This window comes from Oncorhynchus clarkii, chromosome 33 (assembly GCF_045791955.1).
Source record: "Oncorhynchus clarkii lewisi isolate Uvic-CL-2024 chromosome 33, UVic_Ocla_1.0, whole genome shotgun sequence".
Taxonomy (NCBI): Eukaryota; Metazoa; Chordata; class Actinopteri; order Salmoniformes; family Salmonidae; genus Oncorhynchus; species Oncorhynchus clarkii.
Genome location: NC_092179.1, coordinates 19,340,740 through 19,352,980, shown reverse-complemented (window position 1 = coordinate 19,352,980; position 12,241 = coordinate 19,340,740). Strand labels below are relative to the sequence as shown.

Genomic DNA, 12,241 nt, shown 5'->3' with positions numbered 1-12,241 from the left:
GACAGCAGCATTTCTGAGTTGGGCAATCTAACACACTGCTGCTGAGTATTGCGCAACTCCAAGCCATCATCATCAATATGACAGTCCACTATCATCGCAGTAGTAGCAGAGGAGACAGCAGTACCTTCCTCTGTTTTTGAACTATCTAACTGTGTGATGGGTCGGGTGTGGTAAGCTTTCAACATGTTAATGTGACACACACGAGATTGGCGTTGTCTATCAGGAGTTTGAAGCACATAGTCAGTTTCACTTATTTTCTTTTCAATTAAATAAGGACCAGAGAAACGAGCTGACAGTGAAGATCCTGGAACAGGTAATAACACCAGTACTTGGTCACCTGGCTGTAGTGCACGAGAAACAGCCTCTTTATCATAGTGTCTTTTCATGCTCCTCTGTGAGGAAGACAGAGCTTCCTTTGCAAGAGCACAAGCTTGGTGTAGGCGCTCACGAAAGCGACTAACATAGTCCAACACATTCTCATCTCTGGTACACAACTCTTGGGACAAGAACTGTTCTTTAAGGACTTTCATTGGTCCTCTTACTGTGTGACCAAACACTAGTTCAGCCGGGCTGAAACCTAGGGACTCCTGCACAGTTTCACGAGCAGCAAACAAAACTAGAGGAACTCCCTCATCCCAATCTTTCTCAGATTCCAAACAATATTTACGTAGCATAGACTTCAGTGTCTGATGCCATCTTTCAAGCGCACCCTGAGACTCTGGGTGATAGGCGCTTGATACACGGTGCGTAATTGATAAGGATTTCAACACCTGCTTGAAGAGCTTGGATAGGAAATTGGTACCTTGATCGCTTTGTACCACCTTCGGTAACCCGAATGTCGTGAAGAATTTTATTAAGGCTTTACTCACTATCGGAGCTGTAATCCTTCTCAGAGGAATAGCCTCGGGGTATCTTGTAGCCATACACATTATCGTTAACAAAAACTGGTTACCCGATTTTGTCTTCGGTAACGGTCCGACACAATCAACCACCACATGCTCAAATGGTTCACCTATGACAGGTATAGGACACAGAGGAGCGGGAGGAATAACCTGATTTGGTTTTCCTGTTATCTGACAGGTGTGGCATGTCCGACAGAACTGAGCCACATCTTGTTTTAAACCCGGCCAAAAAAAATGTCGAAGAATCCGATCATACGTCTTTGTAATTCCTAAATGACCAGACCACTGGTGATCATGAGCAAGGGATAACACATTCTGTCGAAAGGCTGTAGGAATCACTATTTGGTAAACAGCATTCCAATCTCCACCTGCATCAACATGGGATTTCCATTTACGCATGAGGAGATTACCATCAATGAAGTAAGCCACATTCTTCTTCTTCACCTCTTCTAACGAGACAACACTAGAAAAACATTTAGCAAGCTTGTTGTCAACCTTTTGGTTAGCAATCAGCTGCTCACGAGTGACTGGTAATTGTATTGCATCAGCAATAACTTCAACGTACTTTGATTCTTTCCTGGGCTGTTTGTCAGAGGTGATCAGCTTCTCAGAGGTATCACACAATCCATCCTCTTGATCATCCTCTTTGAACAGAACAGTGTTCGACAAATCTATCACGTCACCCTCTTGTAGTGCCTGAGCACGAGTGACAGCACAAGCGGGGAACACATGTGGATAACTCTGTGCCAACTCATTCGAGAGAGAGTGGTCACTTTTATCCAATACTTCCAATACGGGTACTACCTTTCCTCCGGCAATATCGTTACCCATTATAAAGGTCACACCTTTCACTGGCAACTTAGGACGTACCCCCACTCTGAATATTCCACTGATTAACTCAGAGTGTACTTTCACAAAGTGCAACGGCACTGGGACAAAACCCATTTCAATACCCTGCACTAACACACTGGAACCACAGTATGTATCGTCAGATAAGGGCAACACATCATGCAATATAAACGACTGCGCCGCACCAGTATCTCTAAGGATTTTAACCGGACGCTGAGACGCTTCGTCATTCGTTAGGGACACAAACCCCTCGAAAATGAATGGTTCATAACTGCGGTCGGGGACTGAGTCTTTCAAACTACAGTTACCCTGAGGCACCTGTTTTGTTGCAGACCTCACAACCGTACGAATTAGACCAACACCTGTTGGCGGCTTGGCACGAAGAGGCATCCCTTGTTTGCGTTTAAGCAGGAAGCAATCATTAATCATATGTCCCACTTTATGACAATAGAAACAGGAACGCTCATTCTTCTGGCGTGCTTGATATACTACTGCGGGCCGACTAGGGCTAAAGGTAGGAAACTCAGTGGATCTACTCTCAGTTTGAGCCGAAAACACACTCTTGTGCGTCAACACAAACTCGTCTGCCAACACAGACGCTTCTGCCAGGGAGGATACTTTCTGTTCGTTTAGGTAAACTACAATGCGTTCGGGTAAGCAATTTTTAAACTCTTCCAACAAGATTAACTCCCGGAGAGAGTTGAAATCAGTTACCTTACTAGCAGCATGCCATTTATCAAACAGATTTCCCTTGTCTCTAGCAAATTCCACATAAGTCTTACTAGAAGACTTTCTATGAGACCTAAATCTCTGTCGGTATGCCTCAGGCACAAGCTCATAGGCACGAAGAACAGTAGCTTTGACCACTTCATAATTCAAACTGTCCTCCAGAGGTAGCGCTGACAAAACCTCTTGGGCTTTACCAGTTAATTTACACTGAAGTAATAGGCACCATACCTCTTCAGGCCACTTCAATGCTACGGCTATACGCTCAAATACACAAAAATAGGAGTCAACCTCTGACTCTCTGAACAAAGGTACTAAGGCAATCTGCCTACTAATGTCAAACGTGTTTGAGGACACAGCTGGTGAGGACGACTCACTAACAGGAACAGTAGGAACGAAGGTTAGCCTCGCTGTCTCTGCCTCCAGTTCCATCTGGCGCATTTTAAACGTCATCTGCCTCTGTTCTCGTTCTTTTTCTGCCTCCATTTTACCCATCTCCAAATCTAAATGCCGCTGTTCTTTTTCTGCCTCAATTTTACACATCATCTGCCGTTCTTCTCTTTCTGCCTCAATTTTACACATCATCTGTCGTTCTTCTCTTTCTGCCTCAATTTTACACATCATCTGCCGTTGTTCTCTTTCTGCCTCAATTTTACACATCTCCAACTGGAGAGTCTCTCGCCTAATTTGGGCTCTCTCTTCCACCTCTAGTTGTAACTGTGCTAAACGGACATCCCTTCTGGCATCACCGTTTGACAGTGGGGATAGTGGATCAAAATGGGACAATGTGGCTGGTGTTTTAGCCTCGCCCTCATTATCAGACACCAATGGGCTTACAGGAGCAGTAACATCCCCTACAGTGGTAGTATGCTCAGGCAGCGGTAACACAAGCACCTGCTCTTCCAACAATACATTTAACACTAGCTGTTTAACCTCCGCCTTAACTACACTCTGCGGAATCGATATTGAGTAATGGTCAGCCAAGGTCATTAAATCAACTCTACGACATTTATCAAAAACCTCCCACGAAGGATTATCCAAAAAGGACTTCAAATCAAAAGTAGCCATCTTACACTACTTCACAAGAGCCAACGAAAATAGCAAACACTAATGCTACTTCAGCTATGACGCTCAACACTGAACTATACCACTACAACAATCTACATGAGCGGCATGGGTGTCAGTAAAGACAGATCCCGGATGAGCCCCCACTTATGTTACGAATCCCTTTTGGCCCGACAGTCTAGGGGGAATGGTAGTGAGACCCGTAACATAACTCACGTAAATTATAATAGTGACAAAGTAAAAGTGAACGAAATAACCACGACAACCGAAATAATACCGTCAAACTCAGGGTTTATTTCTAAACACACGGTAATGGGGGGAGCAGGAAAAAGGGGCTGAGCTGGACCCAAGGAAAGAAACAAATATGCAAAAACACCACTAAGCTAGACTAGCCTATTTCAACAACAGCTAACTAACTAACCAAAATACAGTGGGTGGTCCGCCCAGTTCTAACTAGTGTGTGTTAACAAAGTTTACCTACGGGTAGTGTATGCCCATGGGCGACTTGTCTTGGTTTCCCCCTTTTCCCACCAGCAAACAAACAAACACCATAACCAAAACAATACTCACAGGTGATGACAAAGTGCTATGGAGGTGCTCAAACAAAAGAGAGGTTAATTAATACACAGAGAGCGCGTGCAAAACAGAGGTCTACAAACATGGCATTTACAAAGATTGAGCTTCTGAAATCTATCAAGAGCAGAGTTCTACCAACTTGGCATTACAAAGATTGAGCTTCTGAAATCTATCAAGAGCAGAGTTCTACCAACTTGGCATTACAAAGATTGAGCTTCTGAAATCTATCAAGAACAGAGTTCTACCAACTTGGCATTACAAAGATTGAGCTCTTGAACAAACAAATGATGGGGTTTTTAAACCATGGGTAAGGAACTGTGATAGGGTAGGAAACAGGAGGAGGTGTGTCTTCTGATTGATGGGTTGATTGTTGACTGATTGGGGAGTGATGACTTTCACCTGTGAGGGGAGACGGAGAGAAAAGAAACACACAGGATACACACAGACACAGGATACCTGTATCCGTAACAGTTATGATATGATCCTCACGATACCGAACATCTGATCTGGCTTGTTTCACATTCCCCAGGTCTGTAAACCTGTGTGTGTTTAACGGAGGGGCAGTGTCCTGTCACAAAGAAGGGCATGCTGGGTCGTAACCCTTCCCTGTGTGTGTGATATTGTCCGCTGACGAGAGGCTGGAGAACGGTGTGCACCTACAATTGTGACTAAGCCCCGGGCAGCACGTCCTGAAAGGAGTTGTTCCGATACTCCCTCCCTGGTCCCTCCCTACGGCTCCACATAGCCACACAAACACTGCACACTTCAAAGGAGAAAGCGAAAGCCCCAAGGGGACGTGAAAGGAGCTGTCATATTCCTCCTGTCTTCTCTTGCTTTTTGCAGGAACCTCTGAGAATGTATTCTCTTTCAGAGGTCAATGGTAGAAGTACATTTGGAGAGGCAGAGAAAGGTCATGGGGAAAACGGTGGTTTTAATTATTCCTACCCAATATAATGGAGACGGTAAACTCTCTGTTATGAATCCAGAGGGTCTCCTTTCGACCCATTAAAAGGGACATTAATATGATGTTGAAAGAGGGAAATAGCATATTATGTCTCCCTTTCTGGCTCCTTTGTGGATCATTTGTGGTGAAGCTGCTGGTGGAGCTGCCACTGTACACTGGGTACCGAATCTTTTACAAACCTGTGCTCTCATTAAACCCCCAAAACCCCATTCTAATTGAGGCCTGGGCCAGTAGCCATCACTGGTGCTTAACTAACAGAAACAGGTGGAGACATTTGACCACATAGGTCTTTCTCTTTCCTCCATTCAGAGAGAGGCCCTGCTCTACTGAGCTGAGAAGGGCAGATTACCTTTAAACAAAATGAGAGCCCTCCTGTCCCCCCTGCTCCTCCACCCCTTCCTCCTCCCACCCAAAGTCCTCAGTAGAGGACAAGAGAACAACTAGTGGAACAATCACCTGTGCCAGCCACTCTTCCTCAGACTAGGGCAGTCTTTTCACCGTGATTGCTTCTACTCTGTGGACCTGATCTGAAGACACAGAAGCTGAGTGAGTAGGGGGCTCTGTGGCTCTCTGCTGTAGCTGCTGCTGAACTGAAAGTGGGTCAGACTGACAATAGTCCCTGGTTCCCTGGCTTGTCTCTCAGCCTCAGAGCTGGGTACTGTCAGTGAGCACCGGGCCCAATGCTCCAGGTTTCTCTCACACACACAGTGACAACTGCCATCCATTCATCATTGGATCCATTATGGAATTACGGTGCTTATTATTAATGGACCACTGTAATCACAGTCTCACAGAACAGAACAGGCTGGTATTGTTTTACACTGCATGACAGCTCAGTAAACTACTGGGAATGTAGATAGCTATATTAGACGCAATATATAAAATAAGTAATGTGACTAGTATTCAGTTAGTGCATTAGTCTTAAATGGTAATAAGGCTCTTTATCAGAATATATTTGAGTTATATAATGACTATTATGGCCATAACAACTGAGTGCGTGAGGGATTATTGTGATTATTAATCCTCATGATTAGCATCATTACTGTCTGTTACCGTCACTATATTCGCTAAAGCATTTTCATTTAAGGACAAACAGAGTGCTTGAGGGTCTTTCAGGGGAAAGTTGTGATGCATGTGGAGAATCTCTAATGTTCCGAACGTGTGGATAATATAATATGGCGGGTCAGCGAACACTTTCACCCAAAGTGACAAAACGATCCACAGAGAACTGTCAACATACTATCCATTCAGCTCATGTGGGAATTGAACCCACAACCCTGGTGCTGCTAGCACCATGCTCTAACCCAGTGAGCCAATTAAAACTCCTGGCCACGTGGATGAGACAGAGTGACAGATGAGTGTGAGTGTTAATGACAGGGAGTTAGCAGGGCCTCAGTGAAGGACAGCAGAGCTTCCTCTCCATGCTGCCTTCCACCCTCCTCTATGATCTGTCACACAACATCTGGAAGTTGGTCTGCTCCTCAAGTCGCTCTGCTTTTTAAAACCCAGACGGAGGGAAAAATACAGCAGATGTATTCCAGAGGGGACTGTGTTCTCGTCAAGGCCGAAAGAAGGCACTTTTACAAAAAAAACAGTAAACCCAGATATACCGGATTGTTTGCGAGAGGAGGAGTGATTCATTCACAAACCAACCCAACCACCGTGATCCTCTGGTGAGGTGTATCTGATAAACTCTGGTTAACCTGCTGCAGTTACAGGCATTCATTATAAACAGTGGTGATACAACAATGAACAGTAGGAGTAGGTTCTGCATTACCTGGGTAGGCAACATTTTCTCAGTGTTTTTTAAAAATGGATTGATGAGTCGATGGACCAACTACAGAGGAAGATGGGGGTGACCATACTTACGAAGGAGAGACCTTTCGGATAACAACGACAACGACAGTGAGACTGGATATCAGAGGCGGACCCTTACCGTATTCTCAGTGAAATTGTAATCCAGGCTGAACTGTAATTTGCCCAGTTTCTCTTCCTCCTTGGGCTCGGGCTCTTTCTCCGTATCGGTCAGGCCTGTCTCAGCGTCATCCTCATCCTTCAAGGCCTGAAGGAGACACCCACCAACAGTCAGTGCCCTCCGTGTGCCGCCTGTGCCAGCCCCTTAGACGGCTGTTGCCCTGCCCCGCCCCGGGCCTGCCAGCGGGTGTGCCAGCGGGCCCGTCTCCTGAAAAAAGCTGCCTCTCTTTCGGTGGATTATAATGGGGGGAGCAAGCACTAAAACACCACAGCTGTTAACACCAGGACATGCTCAGTGATGCGCTAGCCTTGGGCCGGGACCCCTGATGCGGTTCAATCAATCTGTGGGTGTTTTGGTCTGAGGGGGCGAGGGGGGAGAGAGATCAAATGATTGAGCCAAAAGATGAGAGTAATGGGCAGGCAGAGGAGGGATGGAGGGAGGGAGAGGAAGAGAGAGAGAGAAAAGGAGATGGAGAGAGAGAGAGAGAGCGCTTCTGCAAACCACAAATGACAATTCCCTTGGTGTTATTTCAAGAAGATCAGTCTGTGGTGCAAAATAAATCAACAAGGAAATGTCAAGAGATGGTGCGAGTGAAGAAGAAGAAGAAGAAGAAGATGAGGAGTGAGTTTTCCTTTGCTAGCCTGGTTCTGAAGGGATGCTGGTAGTGATGGGGGAGAGGCGGGTTCGAGGCAGGGGGCAGTCAGTTTGTTATTAAATAGCATGCGATTAAAGAGGCAAAAACTAGCTCTCAATTACATTCAGTGTCAAAGTTGCCTTCCAAAAGGTCAGACATTGTCAGACTGTCATTGTTGCATGCAGGGCATTCTCAGTAAACAGAACAGTACTCTGGTTGTGACCCCCACATTCTCAGTTTACTTATCATTCACCCATCAGGAGACACAATCGCATTGTCCGAACACTCAGCTGCATGTGTTACCCCCACACCGATGGAAGCTATAAGCATCATGCCAGCAGTGGGTAGGTAGGTGTTGGTAAGAGATGTTGTCATGGTTGTCATGGTGATGGTCAGGTTGCTGGTGTGAAAGCATCAAGGCTGAACAACATAGATTTGTTTGGAATTTGTACGGCCCATCTGAGTCCCCTCCTGGTGCAAGCAAACCTATAGTCAATTTTTCCCTAAGCTAAACTATAAAAAATGTAATTGTTTGTTCGTTATTGCTTGCACAGAGAGAGGAGAGGAGTACAGCAGAATAGACAGCCATGTTCAACACCCACAATGTGTATTAGGTATTTTACTGGGTTAAGTCAAAGTCAAGTCAATCTGCCTGTTGGCTTCAGGTGAATGTATGTTCAGGTGAATGCTTCAGGTGAACGTAAAGCTACTGTATGTCTAAACCTTACTACAGGTTTCAAAAGCAGTAACCTAGCAACTTAACCATTCTACTTTAGCTCATAGGCACATCTTCGTTTTGAAATGCAAAGCAAAGATTGAAAAGGCGCCAGATGGAGAATCAGTGTGGTTCAACCTTGTTAAAGCGCGCCCAGGGCTTCTTTCATACATATATATGTGCATGTGCAAGACTACGCACATATATAGAGCAGATATACATGTACTGTATGCATAGTTACATATATTTGGTTCTATAGGGGTAAGTTGTTGTCAAGAGGCTATCAAAACATCAGAGCAGCAGGCTTAAGGAGGATCCAACAACAATTGGGAACCTACCGCCAGTGACAATCCCGCACAGTCATCAGACACAACACAGATAAGGAGGACATAGAAGGAAGAAACACACATTAAAACAACCACACACAGGAGTTAACACAAGAGTCTGGGCACACCAGGAGAAATGACCGCTCGGGAGCCCATGGCCCCGCCTCTAGAATATCTAACCAATAGGTGTGTTGCATAAGTAACCGATAGGGGTGTTGTATTGGCAGTGCGTAGCCTAATTGCTTGACGTGTAGTCGTAGCAGCTCCTAAATCAGCACAGGAAAAGTTGTGTATCTAAACATAATTAATTCTAGATTGAAGTCATTGTAATTCTATGGGGAGAAGTTTAAGATAAATCAGTGTTATTATAAAGCTTACCAACTGTCACTAGGAACAAGGACACAAGGCAGAGGCCTCTACAAATCAAAGAATTGTAATAATTTCAACAAAAGCTCTTCGGTATGAATCAGATGAAACCTGTGGAGCTCACTCCTTATCAGACTGTGTAACACCTCTGCATCTCTGGCCTGTGTGGCTATTCAATTCCCTACTCCTACATCATCTCACAGGGCATTGTCCTCTACCCCAATTCAATGTCCCTGAATGATGATGTGAGCGGTGTTGGCGTGGACAGACGGCAAATTAAACAAACTTTGTCGGGGGGGGGGGGTTGAGAGCCTTCGTTAATGCAATTAGCATTCTAACTGGGGTTAAAGAGCTGTGCGTTCCCTATTCTCTCTGTGTGCGTTGGAGAGGGAGGGCGGAATTAATTCACTCCCCTCGCTGATAATTAGCTAATGTCATTTCTCTGGGTTGATACCACTGGCAATACAGCATATCGTACTCAGCGTTCATTGTTCTTAACACATTAAAATACTGAGAGGAACAGAAAGAGAGATTGAATTCTCTCTCTGAGGCTATTATAAACGACAGGCTTCCTTAACAGTCCTGCAATCAGAGTGGATGGGGAGGAGTCATCGCAGACGCAACAATGTCAACACAAGTCGTGTGTTATGTGTGTCCACTGGTCTTCTTGGGGGAGAGTTTGGCCTAAACCAGGTGCGGGTCAAACTACGGCACGCGGGCCCATTCAATTATTTTGGGTTATAACAAAACACTCCAGGCCGCACTTGAACTTTTAAAACTAGATACAAAGTATCTAAAAAAAAACTGTGCGGCCCTCCGTTGAATTTTGGCCCTCGAGCCAAAACGACTGCCCAACCCTGGTCTAAACTATATGTATGTCTTATAAATTGTATAGTGAAATCGCTTTGTTATGTGAAGATTATTATTCTGACATATACTGTATATGAATTTATTTATAGGTTTCAATCATCAATGTACGCCAGGTGCCTGGTAAGTGTAATAAAAGTCAGTGACGTCATTTCTGGCTACAGTCAGTCACAGATAAAATGAAAGAGACTCACAATGTATAAAAATGTATATAACAATTATTATTTTTATACCTTGAAGTAAAAGGTAAGTTATATACAGTATGATGCAGTAGAAAATACAAAAAAAAACTTGGCAATATCAAATACTACTGTTGACTAAGAAACTATTAACTCTAATCAATAACGTTCAATGGCAGTTGTACAAAGTCTTTACCTCGGTTTTTGCACCGTCGTTCACATCCATCATGTTGATGGCATTCTTGCCCTTGTCTTTGCCCTTCTTCTTGTTCTTCTTCTTGAATATCCACTTCTTGCAGATGCAGAAGCAGCAGGAGAGGACCAGGACCACGGCCACGAAGGCGATGGAGACGATGGCCCAATTTGGCACTGGAGAGGGACACACAGGGACACAGGTTAGACGAGCTGATGTCAAAGATGGGGTCATACCTGGATGAAGAAAACCGCACCATTGCTCTCACTCTTCTTTTCTCAAACAACCAAAAGTGCCTCGTCCAGAATATGGCACCATGCCTGTTCACCATCTCCCTGCATCTGACGAATGACTCTGATAGCGGGACGTTGAGACTACTTGTTGAAGAGAGCGGCTGCAGCAGCAGCTGGAGCGAATGAGGACATAGAGAAAGACATAAGGATGTGGGATGGCAGGTCACCTAGCGGTTAAGAGCGTTGGGCCAGTAACCAAAAGGTTGCTGATTCGAATCCAGAGCCGACTAGATGAAAAATCTGCTGATGTGCCCTTGAGCAAGGCACTTAACCTTAATTGCTCCTGTAAGTCACTCTGGATAAGAGCGTCTGCTAAATGACTACAATGTAAAGGTAACGTGCAGACGGAAGACTTTGATCAACAGTGGTGGGTGGCAGAGTCCCCGATCTGCAGTCTAGACATGGACTCCTAACGATTGCCCTCGAAGAGAGACGTTTTAAGCGTCCCGACGCTTCACTGAGCATCCTCGGCCAATTTAGTGGAAATAACAGAGGTTGGTATTTTCCACTTGCCATTTAAACAAAACATTTCTCTCTGACAACTGATACTTTCACACCAATCACGGGCACACAGGTCAGGGTGTAGAGGTAATTTGCAGGGCCTGTTGGAGAGCGAGTTACCAACTGTAGCGTGACCATGTCGAGTCAGTGATTGCATGACCACTCATCATGTTCATGGGTTTTGACACTTCTTTCTCAAAGAGAGTTCCTATTCATACGTTTGTCTCAGATTCATCTCATACTAGCCAGTTTCTGAGAACTCCTTTGAGAGCTTTTGTTATGTTGCCAGTCAATTTCTTAGCATTGCTCGTGGATGTGACCTACTCGGCAAAGGATACTAAAACAGCCATGGTCCGTTATGTTACTTTAATTGAGAATGTAATGACATGTTTTTTTCCTCCCCACTGTACGCCCTATTTTATATAAGGCTGAATGGACTAAACAGTCCAGCTGAAAGGTCCAGTCAGGGCTGTCACAGACAGACAGGGAGCCGCTCAGCTCCACAGCACAGTGATCACTCTAACAGCCTGCTGACAAACAGGGACGCCCATCTAAACAACAGGAGTCAGGCAGTTCTCCCCGACAGAACACACACACACACAGCCACCAGCTATGCACGGCACAAAAGTGGGTTGTTAAAAGTATCAGAGTGGCCAGACGTGCTGTAAATAATGAGGACAGAAACACAGTGTCAGGCTCCTCCATTCTGGAGGGATAATTACAGCTTCTGCTCACAAACATCAAACACCTTGCAACCCACACCTCCTTTCAACAGAGAGGGCCACCAACAGGCCCATCAGCAACAGAGAGGGCCACCAACAGACCCATCAGCAACAGAGAGGGCCACCAACAGGCCCATCAGCAACAGAGAGGGCCACCAACAGGCCCATCAGCATCAGAGAGGTCCCCCAACAGCAACAGAGAGGGCCACCAACAGACCCATCAGCAACAGAGAGGGCCACCAACAGGCACATCAGCAAACAAACTATGTTTTTGTCAATATTTACCAAACACAAGATGGAGACCGAGTGACAGATTCAGGCTGGTTTGATTTACTTTATCACTGAAGGATCTGGTAATTGAACAGTTTTCCCACCTAAATAAATTCCA

General features: G+C 45.2%; 1 protein-coding gene across 3 annotated transcripts in view; it reads right to left on the bottom strand.

Annotated features, from left to right (window-relative positions):
• Positions 1–12,241, bottom strand: part of LOC139393190 (synaptotagmin-1-like) — a 232,308-nt gene that overhangs the window by 28,052 nt on the left and 192,015 nt on the right. For 2 of the 3 annotated variants that reach the window (XM_071141620.1, XM_071141621.1), the window contains 2 exons: positions 10,341–10,513; positions 7,019–7,144 (listed from right to left, as the gene is read on the bottom strand). In XM_071141620.1, the coding sequence (XP_070997721.1) occupies positions 7,019–7,144; positions 10,341–10,513 (299 nt within the window). The remainder of the gene's footprint in view (positions 1–7,018; positions 7,145–10,340; positions 10,514–12,241) is intronic. The other variant, XM_071141623.1, reaches the window with a different exon arrangement.